The 18,575-nt window shown below is 38.7% G+C and overlaps 1 protein-coding gene across 3 annotated transcripts in view; it reads left to right on the plus strand.

Moving 5' to 3' along the window:
• Window positions 1–18,575, plus strand: part of LOC135115183 (ankyrin-1-like) — a 123,579-nt gene that overhangs the window by 13,077 nt on the left and 91,927 nt on the right. For all 3 annotated transcript variants that reach the window (XM_064031686.1, XM_064031688.1, XM_064031687.1), the window contains one exon: window positions 13,917–14,226. In XM_064031686.1, the coding sequence (XP_063887756.1) occupies window positions 13,917–14,226 (310 nt within the window). The remainder of the gene's footprint in view (window positions 1–13,916; window positions 14,227–18,575) is intronic.

The following is an 18,575-nucleotide window of genomic DNA, read 5'->3' on the forward strand; positions in this document are numbered from 1 at the left end:
AAAATATCTCCAATAACTTTGCTTCTTCTTTCCCTCCTCTATTTTAACCAGATGGCACCACTGCTATCACATCTATTTCTAAAGCTGAACTCTTCGCTCAAACCTTTGCTAAAAACTCTACCTTGGACGATTCTGGGCTTGTTCCTCCCTCTCCTCCACCCTCTGACTACTTCATGCCACCTATTAAAATTCTTCGCAATGATGGTTTCCATGCCCTCGCTGGCCTAAACCCTCAGAAGGCTTATGGACCTGATGGGGTCCCTCCTATTGTTCTCTGAAACTGTGCCTCCGTGCTTGCACCTTGCCTAGTCAAACTCTTTCAGCTCTGTCTGTCAACATCTACCTTTCCTTCTTGCTGGAAGTTTGCCTACATTCAACCTGTTCCTAAAAAGGGTGACCGTTCTAATCTCTCAAACTACTGTCCTGTTGCTTCAATTTCCTGCCTATCTAAAGTTTTTGAATCTATCCTCAACAGGAAGATTCTTAAACATCTATCACTTCACAACCTTCTATCTGATCGCCAGTATGGTTCCGTCAAGGCCGCTCTGCTGGTGATCTTCAGGCTTTCCTTACTGAGTCTTGGTCATCCTCTTTTAGAGATTTTGGTGAAACTTTTGCTGTTGCCTTGGACATATCAAAAGCTTTTGATAGAGTCTGGCATAAAGCTTTGATTTCTCCTACAGCTTCTATCCTTCTCTCTGTAACTTCATCTCAAGTTTCCTTTCTGACCGTTCTATTGCTGCTGTGGTAGACGGTCACTGTTCTTCTCCTAAATCTATTAACAGTGGTGTTCCTCAGGGTTCTGTCCTGTCACCCACTCTCTTTGCATTAATGATCTTCTAAACCAAACTTCTTTTCCTATCCACTCCTACGCTGATGATACCACCCTGCACTTTTCCACATCTTTTCATAAACGTCCAGCCCTTCAGGAGGTAAACATTTCACGCAGGGAGGCCACAGTATGACTTCTGATATTTCAAAAATTTCTGATTGGGGTAGGGCAAACTTGGTATTGTTCAATGCCTCAAAAACTAAATTCCTCCATCTATCAACTTGACAACCTTCCAGACAACTATCCCCTCTTCTTTAATGACACTCAACTTTCCCCCTCTTCTACACTGAACATCCTCGGTCTGTCCTTTACTTATAATCTGAACTGGAAACTTCACATCTCATCTCCATCTAAAACAGCTTATATGAAGTTAGGCATTCTGAGACGTCTTCGCCAGTTTTTCTCACCACCCCCAGCTGCTAACTCTGTACAAGGGCCTTATCCGTCCATGTATGGAGTATGCTTCACATGTCTGGGGGGGAGGTTCCATTCATACTGCTCTTCTAGACAGGGTGGAATCAAAAGCTTTTTGTCTCATCAACTCCTCTCTTCTAACTGACTGTCTTCAGCCTCTCTCACACCGCCGCAATGTTGCATCTCTAGTTGTCTTCTACCGCTATTTTCATGCTAACTGCTCTTCTGATCTTGCTAACTGCATGCCTCCCCTCCTCCCGCGGCCACGCTGCACAATACTTTCTTCTTTCTCTCACCCCTATTCTGTCCACCTCTCTAATGCAAGAGTTAACCAGTATTCTCAATCATTCATCCCTTTCCTTGGTAAACTCTGAAACTCCCTGCCTGCTTCTGTATTTCCACCTTACTATGACTTGAATTCCTTCAAGAGGGAGGTTTCAAGACACTTACCTATCTGTCAATTTTTGACTACTGCTTTGACCCTTTTATGGGACTGGCATTTAAGTGGGCATTTTTTTTTATTGGATTTTTGTTGTCTTTGGCCAGTGTCCCTCCTACATAAAAAAAATAAAATTATTATGCTATTATTCAAGAGTGATTGATATACAGGAGAGAGATGGTTGGGCAGACTGTATTTATCTAGATTTAAGAAAAGCTTTTGATAAAGTGCTGCATAATAGACTGCTAAGGAAGCTGGAGAAGATAGGTGGTGTAAATGGAAAAATGCTGAAATGGATGAACGATTTCCTTAAAAAGAGAGATGTGAACAGTAATTAGGGACCAGACATCAGTGTGGACCCCAGTTTTAAGTGGGGTCCCCCAAGGGTCAGTGTTGGCACCAATAATGTTCGTGGTGTATATAAATGATGTGGTGGAGAATGTATCCAGCTATGTGAGTCTTTTTGCTGATGATGCAAAACTTATGAGAAGAGTGAAGGGAATGGAAGATTGTGAAGAATTACAAGGAGATATAGACAAGGTGTGGGAGTGGAACAACAGATGGCAAATGGAATTTAACTATGGTAAGTGTAAAAAGATTGAATTTGGAAAAAAGTAACAGAAGGTGTAGCTGTAACTATAAGATGGGAAATTAAACAATAAATAAGATAACAAGAGAAAAGATCTGGGAGTGATTTTCTCAGAGAATTTATCACCAGAAAAACATATTAACAAGATAACAGGTGAAACTCTCAGCCTACTAAGAAACATAAGAGTTGCCTTTGCTTATCTGGATATAGAAGTGATGAGGAAAATAATCATCACAATGATACATCCAAGATTAGAATACGCAGCAGTAATTTGGTCACCACATGAAAAAAAAGTACATAAGAAAATTGGAAGGAATACAGAGAGCAGCAACAAAAAGGATAACAGAATTGCCACATGAGAATTTGTCACATGAGGAGCGACTAGCTAGAATACAACTCCCAACCTTGGAAAAGAGATGAGAGAGAGGTAACTTGATTGCATTGTACAGATTGCTGAGTGTGATGGAAAAACTAGATAGGGAACATTTCTTTATAATGAACGAAAGAGAAACAAGAGGACATGGAAGAAAACTAAAAGTAACCACCTGCAGAAGGGACATAAAGAAGTTTAGCTTCCTTCATAGACGCATAGAGGCATGGAATGGACTGGAAGGAGAAGTGGTGTGTGCTACAAATATTCATGACTTTAAGGAAAAGTTGGGTAAACACAGTTATGGAGACGAGACAGTACGAGCTTAGCTCCTCTCCCGTATGTCACAACTAGGTAAATACAACTAGGTAAATACACACACACACACACACGTGCATGCCGCCCAGCTGATTGGATGCATCCACAGTACTCTAAGGATTTACAGTAAAATCCCTCTTATCCGGCATTCGAGTATCCGGCAGCTTCAAGTATCCGGTACATTTTTCCCCGAGCCTTAAAATCAATAAAAAATCAATGTGTACTCATAAAATCGATTAAAATTCCTGCGCGAGGCATACTTTGTCCTCTCGCCACCAGAGCGCACTGCTTCGCGCCATCCGCAGCCCACTGCACTGTGTTTACTCAGTGACTCTGTCCTGCGTGTGCACTGTTTATCGCCTGACGCCTTCATCATGCCTAAAGTTGTAGAAAAGAGGAAGCATGTTGTGCTTACACAACATGCTTCACAAGATCAGCTGATCTTTGTTATGGTAAGATGCGTGAGTGTAGGGTGGTGATTGTGGACATAATTTCACTTCTATTCAAGTATCCGGCAATATTCAAGTATCTGGCATGTTGGCGGTCCCGTTGATGCCGAATAAGAGGGATTTTACTGTACTTAGGTTTTGGTTGCACAGGGGGGCTGAGCTTGAGTCCTGTCTCCATAATAGGGAACTGTGTGATGTGTGAGTGCAGGGGAAGTGATGTGTAAATTGGAAAGTGGCTGAAACGGTAAAATGGGAGAGTAGTGAAAGGTAAACATTGTCATTGATATCAACAGGGAAGATGGCAGCTGGCATGGTAAATGTTTTTGAAGGATTCAAGGATGGAGACCTCAGTGTAGCTCATACAAATAAACGAATGTGGAAAATTGAAGAAGAAAATGTGAAAATAAGAGAGGAAATACGTAACATAGCAGCGATAATAAGGATGTGGAAGGAAGAGAGAGAGGTGGGTGGTGACAATGTAAATAAGGTATTGAGTGATATAAGAGAGATGAAGAAGAGGGAAATGGAAAGAGAAAAAGAAAACAAAGAACTGAGAGAAGAGATGACAAAAATAGTGAGCTTAAACAAGAAGTACTGTGAAGAAATCAGGAAACTCAAGGAGGAGAACAAGGAGTTTAAGAAAGCCTTACGAAAGAGAGAGATTAAGGTTGGAAAAGTAAAAGAACTAGTGACAGAGGAAGTCAAAAGTTGGAAAGAAGAAAGAGAGAACAACAACAAAAGGTGGATATGGAGAAGATAATAAGGCAACTGCAGTAGGAACACAATAAGGACATGGAAAATCAAGTGATTAAAATAATAAAGGAAAAAAGTAATCTTGTGAGAGACATGGTGCAGAGAAAGATGTGTGTGGTGGTATTTGGGATCAAGGAGAAGAACCTACCCATGAAAATAGCAAGAGAGAAAGAAAGAGGCAAAAAGGGCTAAGGAAATTATAGCAGAAGTGGCAGAGGAAAGAGAGGAGATAGTTGAACAAATTGAAGAGGCTTATAGGGTTGGAAAGTACGATAAAAATGGAACAAGACCAATGAAAAATAAGATTCATGTCACAACCGCATCAGAACATGTGTTACAAAGAACAGGAAAATTGGCATAAGTAGAAAGAATGAGAGGAATATGGATAAGAAGAGACATGAATAAAGAAGAGAGAAGTAAACTGAAAGAGTCGAGAATAGAAACCCAGTCAGAAAATGAAGAGAGAACACAGGAACAAGCAAGGAGATTCATTTGGAAAGTTATGGACATGAAGGTGAGGAAATGGTGGCACAAAGATGCCACAGATGATTGCCAAGTGGAAGCTTAAAAATCATGCATACAAATGTAGATGGTTTGGTGTCAAGCTTATTGGAACTTAGACTATCTAAAGAACAATAAACCAGACATGGTATGTTTAACGGAAACCAAACTAAAAGAGGAAATAAACATAAGATTTGCAAATGAAGGTTACAGCACATGGAGGAGAGACAAAAAGAAAGGGAGGAGGAGGAGTGATGATATTGGTAAAAGAGGATGTTGTTGTTGAGGAAGTGAAATATGGGGATGGAATGGCAGAAACTTTGTTGTGATTAAGATCAAAAGAAGTGAAAAAAGGAAAATCATTGTGACATATATACCACCAAAAACTAATGCATGGGAGACCAATTATAACAAGAAACAAGAAATAGCATAGAGGAAATGATAAGGAAAAGTAACAAAGTGCTCTTAGTAGGCAACCTCAACACTGAAGGAATTAACTGGTAGGAGATGGAAGTGAAAGAAAATGTCAGGTCATGGAGCGAAGAACTTATACATGCCATGATGGTGAATACAACGAGACAATGGGTGAACGAGCCTACAAGATGCAGAGAAGAAGAACCATCATAGTTGGACTTTGTGTTTACAAAAACCCCAGAAAGTAGGCCAAGTATACATTGTCTGAATCCAATGGAGGAAACAGCGTTGCATAGGAATGAATAATGTAAAAATGGGAAACAGAATTATGCTAAGGCAAACTTTGCAGAGCTTTAATAAATTTTATGGAAAAATGAACTGGAAAGAGCTATTTGAAGTTAAAGTAGTGCAAGAAAAATGTGAGATTTTTGAGCAAGTATGGAGAGGGGGTGCAACAGTTTGTATCAAGTTATAAAGTAAAAATTGGGAAACATGAATGGTATAATGTCAGGTGTGTAGAAGCAAAAAAGAAAAAGGACAGGGCATGGAAGAAAATGATGAGACAACTGAACACAAATACTAGGGAAGAATAAAGAAAGGCAAAGAATGAATATGGTATAATAAGAGAAGAAAGAAATTTTGAAAGTGACATAGTAAGAAAATGCAAGGAAGAGCCCAAACTCTCCTACAGATACATAAATGGAAAAATGAAACATAGGGATGACATAAACTTAAAAAGAGAGGGAATAATTTATTAAACTACTGAGGAGATAAGTGAACTAATGAATGAGAGTTTTCAATCTGTGTTTACAAAGAAAACCAGTTTTGTGGCACTGAAAGTTGTATCACAGAATGAAGGAATACAGGAGATACAAGTAAAGAGATAAGAAATCAAGAAACTGCAGGAAGAGCTGGATGTTAGAAAAGCTATGGGACCAGATCAAGTAAATGGATGGATATTAAAAGAATGCAGAGAACAAATGAAGGGATCCATATGGGATATAATTAACAACTCGTTGAAAGAAGGAAAAGTACCAAGGGAATGGGAAAGAGCTAACAGTCCTAATATACAAAAGGGAAAATAAAAAGGAACCATTAAATAATAAACCAGTGCCACTAACAAGTATTATAAGCAAGCTTTGTGAAATAGTAATTAAAGATAGATGGGTGCAGTATTTAGAAGTTGGAAAGATAATTACAGAAAAGCAATTTGGATTCAGGAAAGGGAGATCCTGTGTCATAAATCTACTGAGCTTTTATACAAGAGTAATAGATGGAGTGCAAGAGAGGGACAGATGGGTTGATGTGATATACTTGATTCTCAAAAAGGCATTTGATAAAGTTCCCCACAAAAGCCTTATGTGGAAGTTAGAAAATGAAGACAGCAACATGGAGATGAATGGATGATAATTTACAAGGAAAGGAAATGAGAACGGTAATCAGAGACACTAATTCAAGTTGAAGTGATAAGTGGGGTACTGCAAGGATCTGTGTTGGCACCTATTATGTTTCAAATACGAGTATATATAAATTATATGACAGAGGATCTAAATAGTTATACAAACCTTTTTTGCTGATGATGCAAAAATAATGAAAACAGCAAAGAGTGAAAATGACTGCAAGGAGTTACAAAAGGATGTTGACAAGATATATGCACAGAGCCAAAGATGGAAACTAGAATTTAATGCCAGAAAATGCCACGTGTTGGAAATAGGAAAAATTGAAAAGAGACCTTCATGGGATTACAAAATGGGAGGAGAAATGATAACAAGAGTAATAAAAAAAAAAGATTTTGAGTAATGACACTATCACCTGAATGGGACATAAACAGAATATTTGGTTCTACTCACAGCTCGTTAACAGTCATTAGGGTGGTGTTTAACTATTTAGTTAAAGATATGATGAAGAAAATTATAACAAGCATGATATGACCTAAATTGGAATACACAACAGTAGTTTGGGCTGCACATAGAAAAAAATATACATAGAAACTGGAAAGAATACAGAGGATAGCATCAAAGATGATACCAGAATTGAAAGACTTAAGCTATGAAGAAAGACTTGAAGAGATGGGATTGCCAACACTATAAGAGAGAAAAGAAAGAGGAGACCTGATAACAATGTACAAAATTAGTAAACAATATAGGAAAAATAGATAGAAGTTACTTGGTACCAAAGATGGAGGAGGAAAAGAGATGGAGGAGGGGGCATGGGAAGAAAATAAAGAAGAGTGGATGTTCAAGTGACATAAAGAAATACAGCATCCTGTATCGAACTATTGAAATCTGGAATGTTTTGAAGGAAGAGGTGTTTGCAGCAAACACTGTACACATGTTTAAAGAGAAACTGGATAAATATGGTTATGGAGACAGGACAAAATGAGCTTTGGCTTGTGCCCTGTACAATACAACTAGGTAAATACACACACACACACACACACACAGAGAGAGAGAGAGAGAGAGAGAGATGAATTGTATCTGTGTGATGGCCTGTGGGTAACCTTGACAGTGGCTGGTAGCACACCTCTCTCTCTCTCTCTCTCTCTCTCTCTCTCTCTCTCTCTCTCTCTCTCTCTCTCTCTCTCTCTCTCTCTCTCTCTCTCTCTCTCTCTCTCTCTCTCTCAGGTAAGTTAACACACACAAACACACACACACACACACACACACACACGAAGAAAGAAAGAGAGAGAGAGAGAGAGAGAGAGAGAGAGAGAGAGAGAGAGAGAGAGAGAGAGAGAGAGAGAGAGAGACAGCAATGCATCAAGGTCATTCACTGGCTGTCTTTTCTACTTTTCCTTCAGATGGCATGGTCATAGAAAATTATGATAATTCATGCAAAACACACAAAAAGGCAAAAACCATGAAGCAATAAGTACAATGATGTAAACAAACCGACCACCTGCAACAAGTGGTCAGTTCTTGAAGCAGCAGCTCCTGTCCAGTGTTGCCACAACTCCATCTGTTTTTTTTTTTTTTTTTGTAGGAGGGACACTGGCCAAGGGCAACAAAAATCCAATATAAAAAAACCCACTGAGATGCCAGTCCTAAAAAAGGGTTCAAAGCAGTAGTAAAAAATTGAAGGATAAGTGTCTTGAAACCTCCCTCTTGAAGGAATTCAAGTCATAGAAAGGTGAAAATACAGAAGCAGGTAGGGAGTTCCAGAGTTTACCAGAGAAAGGAATGAATGATTGAGAATAATGGTTAACTCTTGTATTAAAGAGGTGGACAGAATAGGGGTGAGAGAAAGAAGAAAGTCTTGTGCAGTGAGGCCTGTGGAAGAGGGAGGCATGCAGTTAGCAAGATCAGAAAAGCAGTTAGCATGAAAATAGCGGTAGAAGACAGCTAGAGATGCAACATTGCAGCGATGAGAGAGAGGCTGAAGACAGTCAGTTAGAGGAGAGGAGTTGATGACACGAAAAGCTTTTGATTCTATCCTGTCAAGAAGAGTGGTATGAGTGGAACCCCCAGACATGTGGAGCATGCTCCATACATGGATGGATAACACCCTTGTATAGAGTTAGCAGCTGTGGGGGGGGTGAGAAAAACTGGCAGAAACGTCTCAGAACATCTAACTTCATAAAAGCTGTTTTTGCTAGAGATGAGATGTGAAGTTTCCAGTTCAGATTATAAGTAAAGGGCAGACTGAGGATGTTCAATGTAGAAGAGGGGGACAGTTGAGTGTCATTGAAGAAGAGGGGATAGTTGTCTGAAAGGTTGTGTCAAGTTGATAGATGAATGAATTGAGTTTTTTGAGGCATTGAACAATACCATGTTTGCTCTGCCCCAATCAGAAATTTAAGAAAGATCAAAAGTCAGGCATTCTGTGGCTTCCCTGTGTGAAATGTTTACTTCCTGAAGTATTGGATATCTGTGAAAAGACATAGAAAAGTGCAGGGTGATATCATCAGTGTAAGAGTGGACAGGACAAGAAGTTTGATTTAGAAGGTCATTGAAGAATAATAAGAAGAAAGTGGATGACAGGACAAAACCCTGAGGAACACCACTGTTAATAGATTTAGGAAAAGAACAGTGACCGTCTACCACAGCAGCAATAGAATGGTAAGAAAGGACACTTGAGATGAAGTTACAGAAAGAAGGATAGAAGCCATAGGAGGGTAGTTTGGAAATCAAAGCTTTGTGCCAGACTCTATCAAAAGCTTTTGATATATCCAAGGCAACAGCAAAACTTTCACCAAACCCTCTAAAAGAGGATGACCAAGACTCAGTAAAGAAAGCCAGAAGATCACCAGTAGAGCGGCCTTGACATAACCCATACTGGCAATTAGATAGAAGGTGTGAAGTGATAGATGTTTAAGAATCTTCCTGTTGAGGATAGATTCAAAAACTTTAGATAGGCAGGAAATTAAGCCAATAGGACAGTAGTTAGAGGGATTAGAACGGTCACCCTTTTTAGGAACAGGCTGAATGTAGGCAAACTTCCAGCTAGAAGGAAAGGTAGATGTTGACAGACAGAGTTGAAAGAGTTTGACTAGGCAAGGTGCAAGCATGGAGGCACAGTTTCGGAGAACAATAGGAGGGACCCCATCAGGTCCATAAACCTTCCGAGGGTTTAGGTCGGGGTTTTGACTAGATGCCAGAAGTCACAAGGGGGGTTAGATCTTGAAAGATTTTGACATTTTCTGTTAATAAAGTTTTTGGCTAGATAGAGAACAGACTTGGCATGGTTCCAGGCAGAAATATAAAGTGCATGAGATTCTGGTGATGAAAGGCTTAAGTACCTTTTGTGGGCCACCTCTCTATCATGTATACCACGAGAACAAGCTGTGTTAGACCAAGGTTTGGAAGGTTTATGTCAAGAAAAAGAGTGAGGAATGTACACCTCCATGCCAGACACTATCACCTCTGTTATGCGCTCAGTACACAAAGACAGGTCTCTGACACAGAAGCAGTAGTCATTCCAAGGAAAATCAGCAAAATGACTCCTCAGGTCCCCCCAACTAGCAGAGGCAAAATGCCAGAGACACCTTCGCTTAAGGGGATCTTGAGGAGGGATTGGAGGACAAGATACAAAGGACAAGATACAGATATGAGATTGTGATTGGAGGAGTCCAACGGAGAAGGGAGGGTGACAGCATGAGCAGAAAGATTAGAGGTCAGGAAAAGGTCAAGAATGTTGGGCACATCTTCAAGACGGTCAGGAATATGAGTATGGTGTTGCACCAATTGCTCTAAGTTGTGGAGGATAGCAGAGTTGAAGGCTAGTTTACCAGGATGGTCACTGAAGGGAGAAGAAAGCCAAAGCTTGTGGTAAACATTGAAGTCTCCAAGAATAGAGATCTCTACAAAAGGGAAGAGAGTCAGAATGTGCTCCACTTTGGAAGTTAAGCAGTCAAAGAATTTCTTATAGTCAGAGGAGTTAGGTAAGAGGTATACTGCACAAATAAATTTAGTTTGAGAGTGACTCTATAGTCGTAGCCAGATGGTGGAAAACTTGGAAGATTCAAGAGTGTTGTCATGAGAACAGGTTAAGTCATTGTGCACATAAACACAACATCCAGCTTTGGATTAAAAATGAGGATAGAGAAAGTAGGAGGGAACAGAAAAGGGGCTAGTGTCAGTTGCCTCAGACACCTGAGTTTCAGTGAGGAAAAGAAGATGAGGTTTAGAAAAGGAGAGGTGGTGTTCTACAGATTGAAAATTAGACCTTAGATTCTGAATGTTGCAGAAGTTAATGAAGAAAAAGTTGAGGGTGGTGTCAAGACACTTAAAGTTGTTGTCAGAAGGGCAGTCTGAGCTGGGGACATTTGTGGTCCCCTCCCCAGATGGGGACTCTGTGGTTGGTGTAGGAGTCACCATGATGATTTTAAAATTTTTGAGTGAAGGATGTGTATGTTATTAGGTGCTTGTAGTTTTGTGTGGCGGAAGAGAGTTGTCTTTAGAGGGCAGGCTGTGGCTGCCCCCTTGTGTTGTGAGACACAAAGGGAAACGTTCAGTGAGGTCACAGCTGGGTTTAATGATAAGTTCACAGCATCCCCTGAACAGTACTTTAGACCTCAATGACCTTCAATGACTTATAAGACTTTTCAAGTGAATTGAGTTATGTAGAGCTGAAGAAATGGTAACATCCATCCACCCATCCATCTGAGACATCTGACAGTTTAATAGTTCGTTCAGTAGGCTTCACTTATATCTTGAATGTACCAAATATTGACTGTTCTGACAAACTATATTTTTGGTGAGTTATTATTTTTTAAATTTATTTTTATTTTTATTTATTTATTTATTTATTTATTTATTTTTTGCACAAATTGTGTTCAATGTCATTGTAGCAAAATATTTTTTGATGTGAATCACATCTTGGTGCATGAAGGAGCCTGACAATATATTGAGTGTTATTAGTTATTTGCAGGGTTGAAAAAAACAAAACAGATTTTATTGCTTTTTTTGGGGAGGTTCTATTGTTTTTTTGGGGGGAGTTTGTTTATTTATTTATTTATTTTTATTCCTCATACAGTAATACCTCTGCTTAAGTTGTTTCAAGTTAAGTTATTTTTGAAGATATGTCAGTTTTCTTATATATTATATGAAAAAATAAAACTTGCCTTAGGTCGTTTTACTAGAGTTTACATTGCCTCTTAAAGAATATTAGAAATATCAAAACAATAAAACAACAATAAACACATATAAAATCATATTTAAATGAATGCAATAATAGCATCATTATATCATAAAATCATCTAAAAACCAAGAAATTTACATACATACAGTATATACAGCAGATGTTCATATTTCAAATTCCTGGCAACAGGCAGCACTCATGCATTGTTTTGCATGCCAACACCGATTTTGAATTCACACTATTGTTCATATGAGTGCTTACTGTTGACATTCAGTTATATCTCAATCGTGATTTAGAATACATTTTTATTTTTTGCCCATGGCTCCAAAGAAAGGTCCCAGTGCAAGTGTATGGTTATATCACTGGAAGATAAGATGTAAATCATAAAATGCCATTAGAAAGGTGAAAGGGTTGTTGCCATTGCAAGATCTTAATTAAAAATAATTAAGTAAAAGCCAATTTAAGATTTACCTGATGGGTCCCGTTGATCCGTTGATGTTGCTCGTCAGGGCTGGTGTTGGAGGATGTTACATCATAGACGTTAATGGCTGAGGATTGTCAGCAAACAATTTATGTTGTGTATCGACTCGTTTCAGGAACTTAGCAAGAGTGCCTTAAATTCTTTTGTTCTTCTTATCTTCAAGAATAAGGTTACAAGGAGCAAAAACTTCGTGACAAGCTCCCTTAACCTTTGAAAAGCATTGAATGGAATGGTCAGCACTTTTCAAAGGTTAACCTTATCCTTGAAAATAAGAAGGGGAAAAGAATTCAAGGCACTCTTGCTAAGTTCCTGAAATGAGTCCATAAACAACATAAATTATCTGCTGATGATCCTCAGCCATCACTATCTATGATGTAACATTCTCCTACACCACCCCTAACGAGCAACAGCAACTGGACCCAGGGAAATTTAAAATTTGTGTTTACTTAATTATTTTTAATAATTTTATTTGGAATATTGTACATATATATCATAAATACTATAATAGGCAAATGGGGAGTGTTTATTTGCAGTTTATAGTGTGGTTATTTTGACTTAAGTCATTTTTTTACCTGAATCGTGACTTCTGTAACCAATTAACAATGTAGGGTGAATTATACCTGTTTGTGTAAATCAGTTTAAGTAAGCAATTAAAAAGTAATCTAGAGTTTGAAATGTTATCTGAAGGACAGACACTTGTTTAGCTTATGTTGATACAGGTTGGTCTGGTTGGACAAAGCCTGTGTTAACTTTTACTGTGCAGGAAATTAACTGGTCAGGATTGACTACTTTTAAATTTTTGTGTATATATATATATATATATATATATATATATATATATATATATATATATATATATATATATATATATATATATATATATATATATATATATATATATATATATATTTTTTTTTTTTTTTGTCGATATGATATAAAACAAAATTTTTATATGTACAATAAAAAAGGCTGTTTTCCATTTTTTTTATTTTATTTATTTTATTTTATTTTATTTATTTTTTTGTGGGTTTTTATAATGTATATATATATATATATATATATATATATATATATATATATATATATATATATATATATATATATATATATATATATATATATATATATATATATATATATATATATATATATTTTTTTTTTTTTTTTTTTTTTTTTTTTTTTTTTTTTTTTTGATATAAAAAAAATTTTATATGTACAATAAAAAAGGCTGTTTTCTATTTTTTTTATTTTATTTTATTTATTTTATTTATTTATTTATTTTTTTGTGGGTTTTTATAATGCCAACCCTGGTTGTTTGCATCACCTACATACATTAGTATATTTCAAACTTGTTTAATCATCTTGATATCTTTCATTTAGACCATCCAAGATAAAAGAGTTTTACTGACATAATATGAATGGTATGCTTCTCAATAGTTAACATATAAGACCAAAACCAAACTCACTCAACACATGTATATATCTGTCAGTGTTTCACTCTTTATTTCTTTCAGCTTTTTCATTATTCTGGAATGATTGCTGTCAGAATCTAATAATTTATTGTAATTTTTAAAAATTTCATGAAATTTTTCAAGTGATTCTAATATCATCAACCAATGGAAATTTGCTGCAAGATATTTCATTTGTGGTGAAACTTGATCCTTTGTTCTCTAGTGAATGTTTATCCTTGCAAAGAGTTTTAAGAAAAGTGTTTGCTCTACTGTCACCTATTACACTTCTAAATTAAATACTTATGTTTTTTTCTTTTTTCTCTAAGAATTCACAGATAATCAATGCAGTAGATGATGGAGACATTGCCCAGTTCAGGGAGGCACTTGCCCGTGGATGTGATCCCCATGTCACTGTGAAAACAACTCGTGGCTCCTCATCCTGCCTTCTTGCTGTGGCTGCCAGCAGGAACCATGTGTCCCTGTTGCCACACCTGGTGGAGCTAGGCTTGGACTTGGAAGGAATTGACCCCACAGGGCGCACGCCATTGATGGAAGCTGCCATTTTTGGTCAAACATCAGCAGTGAAGATGCTGCTAGAATTAGGTGCTGATCCACTAAAAGCAGACAAAAACTTAGGTATGGTAAATGTTGTTATGTATGTATACTATATCATTGTTAGTTTTTTATGGCAGAAGGGATGGCATTGTGTTGGTTTATTCTGTTAAGTCATGAGACAAATGTATTTAAATCTCACCATGTTTCCAGTTCTTCCATTAGTATCTTGTTTGCAAGGTAAGTTGTGTGTTCCCCTCTCTGGTTCAAATCCAAGCTGCTTCCAGCCTAGTTTTCTTTTCCTCTTTGTCTTTGTCTTGTCTCAGTCATTCTTTTCCAGATCCTCCCTGCTTTGGCAGTAGAGATATTCCTTTGTAATTGGAACTGTCTCTGTCTTTTCCTAGTGACTAGTAATTTATTTATTTATTTATTTATTTATTTTATTAATATGTATTCTATTCAGTTCCTTGCTTGAATAAGAAATGTTTGGTCTCTGCTTCTAGTTTCCATCCATCTGTTGATGCTGTTTTTTTTTTCTTTTTTTTTGCCTTTTGAACTTTGATAACCCTCATTGCTACACAGTATTATTTATTTATGTGATTATTCCTTTATGTGATCTTTCCACTAACTGCTTCCTCAATAATTTACAAAATAAAGTAGTGTACATGACAACACATATTTGTTTTACATACAACAGTAATAATGCACTGAAATTTTAATAATTGTCTTTTTTTTTTTTTTATGTAGGAAGGATACTGGCCAAGGGCAACAAAAATCTAATAAAAAAAATGCCCACTGAAATGCCAGTCTCATAAAAGGGTCAAAGCAGTGGTCAAAAATTGGTGGATAAGTGTCTTGAAACCTCCCTCTTGAAGGAATTCAAGTCATAGGAAGGTGGAAATACAGAAGCAGGCAGGGAGTTCCAGAGTTTACCAGAGAAAGGGATGAATGATTGAGAATACTGGTTAACTCTTGCGTTAGAGAGGTAACAGAATAGGGGTGAGAGAAAGAAGAAAGTCTTGTGCAGCGAGGCCGCGGAAGGAGGGGAGGCATGCAGTTAGCAAGATCAGAAGAGCAGTTGGCATGAAAATAGCGGTAGAAGACAGCTAGATATGCAACATTGTGGCAGTGAGAGAGGGGCTGAAGACAGTCAGTTAGAGGAGAGGAGTTGATGAGACGAAAAGCTTTTGATTCCACCCTGTCTAGAAGAGCAGTATGAGTGGAACCCCCCCAGACATGTGAAGCATACTCCATACATGGACGGATAGGGCCCTTGTACAGAGTTAGCAGCTGGGGGGGTGAGAAAAACTGGTGGAGATGTCTCAGAACACCTAACTTCATAGAAGCTGTTATAGCTAGAGATAAGATGTGAAGTTTCCAGTTCAGATTATAAGTAAAGGACAGACCGAGGATGTTCAGTGTAGAAGGGGGGGGACAGTTGAGTGTCATTGAAGAAGAGGGGATAGTTGTCTGGAAGGTTGTGTTGAGTTGATAGATGGAGGAATTGAGTTTTTGAGGCATTGAACAATACCAAGTTTGCTCTGCCCCAATCAGAAATTTTAGAAGGATCAGAAGTCAGGCGTTCTGTGGCTTCCCTGCGTGATATGTTTACCTCCTGAAGGGTTGGACGTCTATGAAAAGATGTGGAAAACTGCAGGGTGGTATCATCAGCATAGGAGTGGATAGGACAAGAAGTTTGGTTTAGAAGATCATTAATGAATAATAAGAAGAGAGTGGGTGACAGGACAGAACTCTGAGGAACACCACTGTTAATAGATTTAGGAGAAGAACAGTGACCGTCTACCACAGCAGCAATAGAACGGTCAGAAAGGAAACTTGAGATGAAGTTACAGAGACAAGGATAGAAACCGTAGGAGGGTAGTTTGGAAATCAAAGCTTTGTGCCAGACTCTATCAAAGGCTTTTGATATGTCCAAGGCAACAGCAAAAGTTTCACCAAAGTCTCTAAAAGAGGATGACCAAGACTCAGTAAGGAAAGCCGGAAGATCACCAGTAGAGCGGCCTTGACGGAACCCATACTGGCGATCAGATAGAAGGTTGTGAAGCGATAGATGTTTAAGAATCTTCCTGTTGAGGATAGATTAACCCTATCCTTCCGGCAATCGTATATATACGATTGCAAAAATGCGTCCGTAGCGATGGCGATCATACCGGTAATCAAGAATTTTCGCGCCTCAATTTTGAGGTCCAAGGGCGGTTTCTCGAGTCAGATGGTGTGAGTAGAAGTGTCTGGCATGTTTCCACATGTAGTGTTGTCACTAGCTCTGGAAATTTAGCGGTAACTAAGCTATTTTCTCTTTCTCCGGGCGACACTTGGCAACCCCAGCGACCCGCCGGGTGGAAAGCACTCGCCGGGTGGAAAGCACTATGATAAGTGTGAAGAGACATCCTGATAAGAGCCAAGGATCTCAGATCATAACTCACCATGGAGCATGACACAACATATGTATTTAGCAGTGCTTCTGAGTTTGAAGACAGTGACAGTGAATATTTAGAAGAAGAAGCTGAAGAAAGCGAAGACATTAGTGAGGACTCGGAAAATGATTTACAGAATCCACCTGTTTTATCAGAACAGAGAGATGATACCTATCATTCTTTCATGTTAATTTTTTCATTATCATCGATTTTATAATAAAATGGTAGAAGGTAACTTGTCAGAGAGAGAAAGAGAGAGAGAGAGAGAGAGAGAGAGAGAGAGAGAGAGAGAGAGAGAGAGAGAGAGAGAGAGAGAGAGAGAGAGAGAGAGAGAATGTTATTTGCCTGAAACTTGATGTGAAAAGGGATGAAATCTCTCTCTCTCTCTCTCTCTCTCTCTCTCTCTCTCTCTCTCTCTCTCCTCTCTCTCTCTCTCTCTCTCTCTCTCTCTCTCTCTCTCTCATTGGAAGTGTACAATTTCTCCTCCAAGATGAGAGAGAGAGAGAGAGAGAGAGAGAGAGAGAGAGAGAGAGAGAGAGAGAGAGAGAGAGAGAGAGAGAGAGAGAGAGTGTGCGCGCGCGGCGTCATCGCTCTCCAGGCTGTTTCTGGATGACGGATCACACAGCGGGAGGAGGAGGAATCCTTTATAAGGCATAAACTCAACTTTGAGAGGTCACATCGAGCTACAAAGTATATCATTGTATTCAGAATAACAAAGAGAAAATAATTATTAGTATTCAAACAATTTTCTGACAATTTCTAGGTTTACCATTTTTAGCCGTCATACAAAACGGGAAAATAATTTAAGCGCCGGAAGGAAAGGGTTAAAAAACTTTAGATAAGCAGGAAATTAAAGCAATAGGATGGTAGTTTGAGGGATTAGAGTGGTCACCCTTTTTAGGAACAGGTTGAATGTAGGTAAACTTCCAGCAAGAAGGAAAGGTAGATGTTGACAGACAGAGCTGAAAGAGTTTGACTAGGCAAGGTGCAAGCATGGAGGCACAGTTTCGGAAAACAATAGGAGGGACCCCATCAGGTCCATAAGCCTTCCGAGGGTTTAGGCCAGCGAGGGCATGGAAAACATCATTGCGAAGAATTTTAATAGGTGGCATGAAGTAGTCAGAGGGTGGAGGAGATGTGATAGCAGTGGTGCCATCTGGTTGAAACAGAGGAGGGAAAGAAGAAGAAGCAAAGTTATTGGAGATATTTTTGGCTAGATGCCAGAAGTCACGATGGGAGTTAGATCTTGAAAGGTTTTGACACTCTGTTTATGAAGGAGTTTTTGGCTAGTTGGAGAACAGACTTGGCATGGTTCCGGGCAGAAATATAAAGTGCATGAGATTCTGGTGATGGAAGGCTTAAGTACCTTTTGTGGGCCACCTCTCTATCACGTATAGCACGAGAACAAGCTGTGTTAAACCAAGGTTTAGAAGGTTTAGGACGAGAAAATGAGTGAGGAATGTACGCCTCCATGCCAGACACTATCACCTCTGTTATGCGCTCAGCACACAAAGACGGGTCTCTGACACGGAAGCAGTAGTCATTCCAAGGAAAATCAGCAAAATACCCCAACTAGGTCCCCCCAACTAGCAGAGGCAAAATGCCAGAGGCACCCTTGCTTAGGGGGATCCTGAGGAGGGATTGGAGTGATAGGACAAGATACAGATATGAGATTGTGATTGGAGGAGCCCAACGGAGAAGAAAGGGTGACAGCATAAGCAGAAGGATTAGAGGTCAGGAAAAGGTCAAGAATGTTGGGCGTATCTCCAAGACGGTCAGAAATACGAGTTGGGTGTTGCACCAATTGCTCTAGGTCGTGGAGGATAGCAAAGTTGTTGGCTAGTTCATCAGGATGGTCAGTGAAGGGAGAAGAAAGCCAAAGCTGGTGGTGAACATTGAAGTCTCCAAGAATGGAGATCTCTGCAAAAGGGAAGAGGGTCAGAATGTGCTCCACTTTGGAAGTTAAGGAATCAAAGAATTTCTTATAATCAGAGGAGT

Source organism: Scylla paramamosain, chromosome 29 (genome assembly GCF_035594125.1).
Source record: "Scylla paramamosain isolate STU-SP2022 chromosome 29, ASM3559412v1, whole genome shotgun sequence".
In the NCBI taxonomy this organism is placed as follows: Eukaryota; Metazoa; Arthropoda; class Malacostraca; order Decapoda; family Portunidae; genus Scylla; species Scylla paramamosain.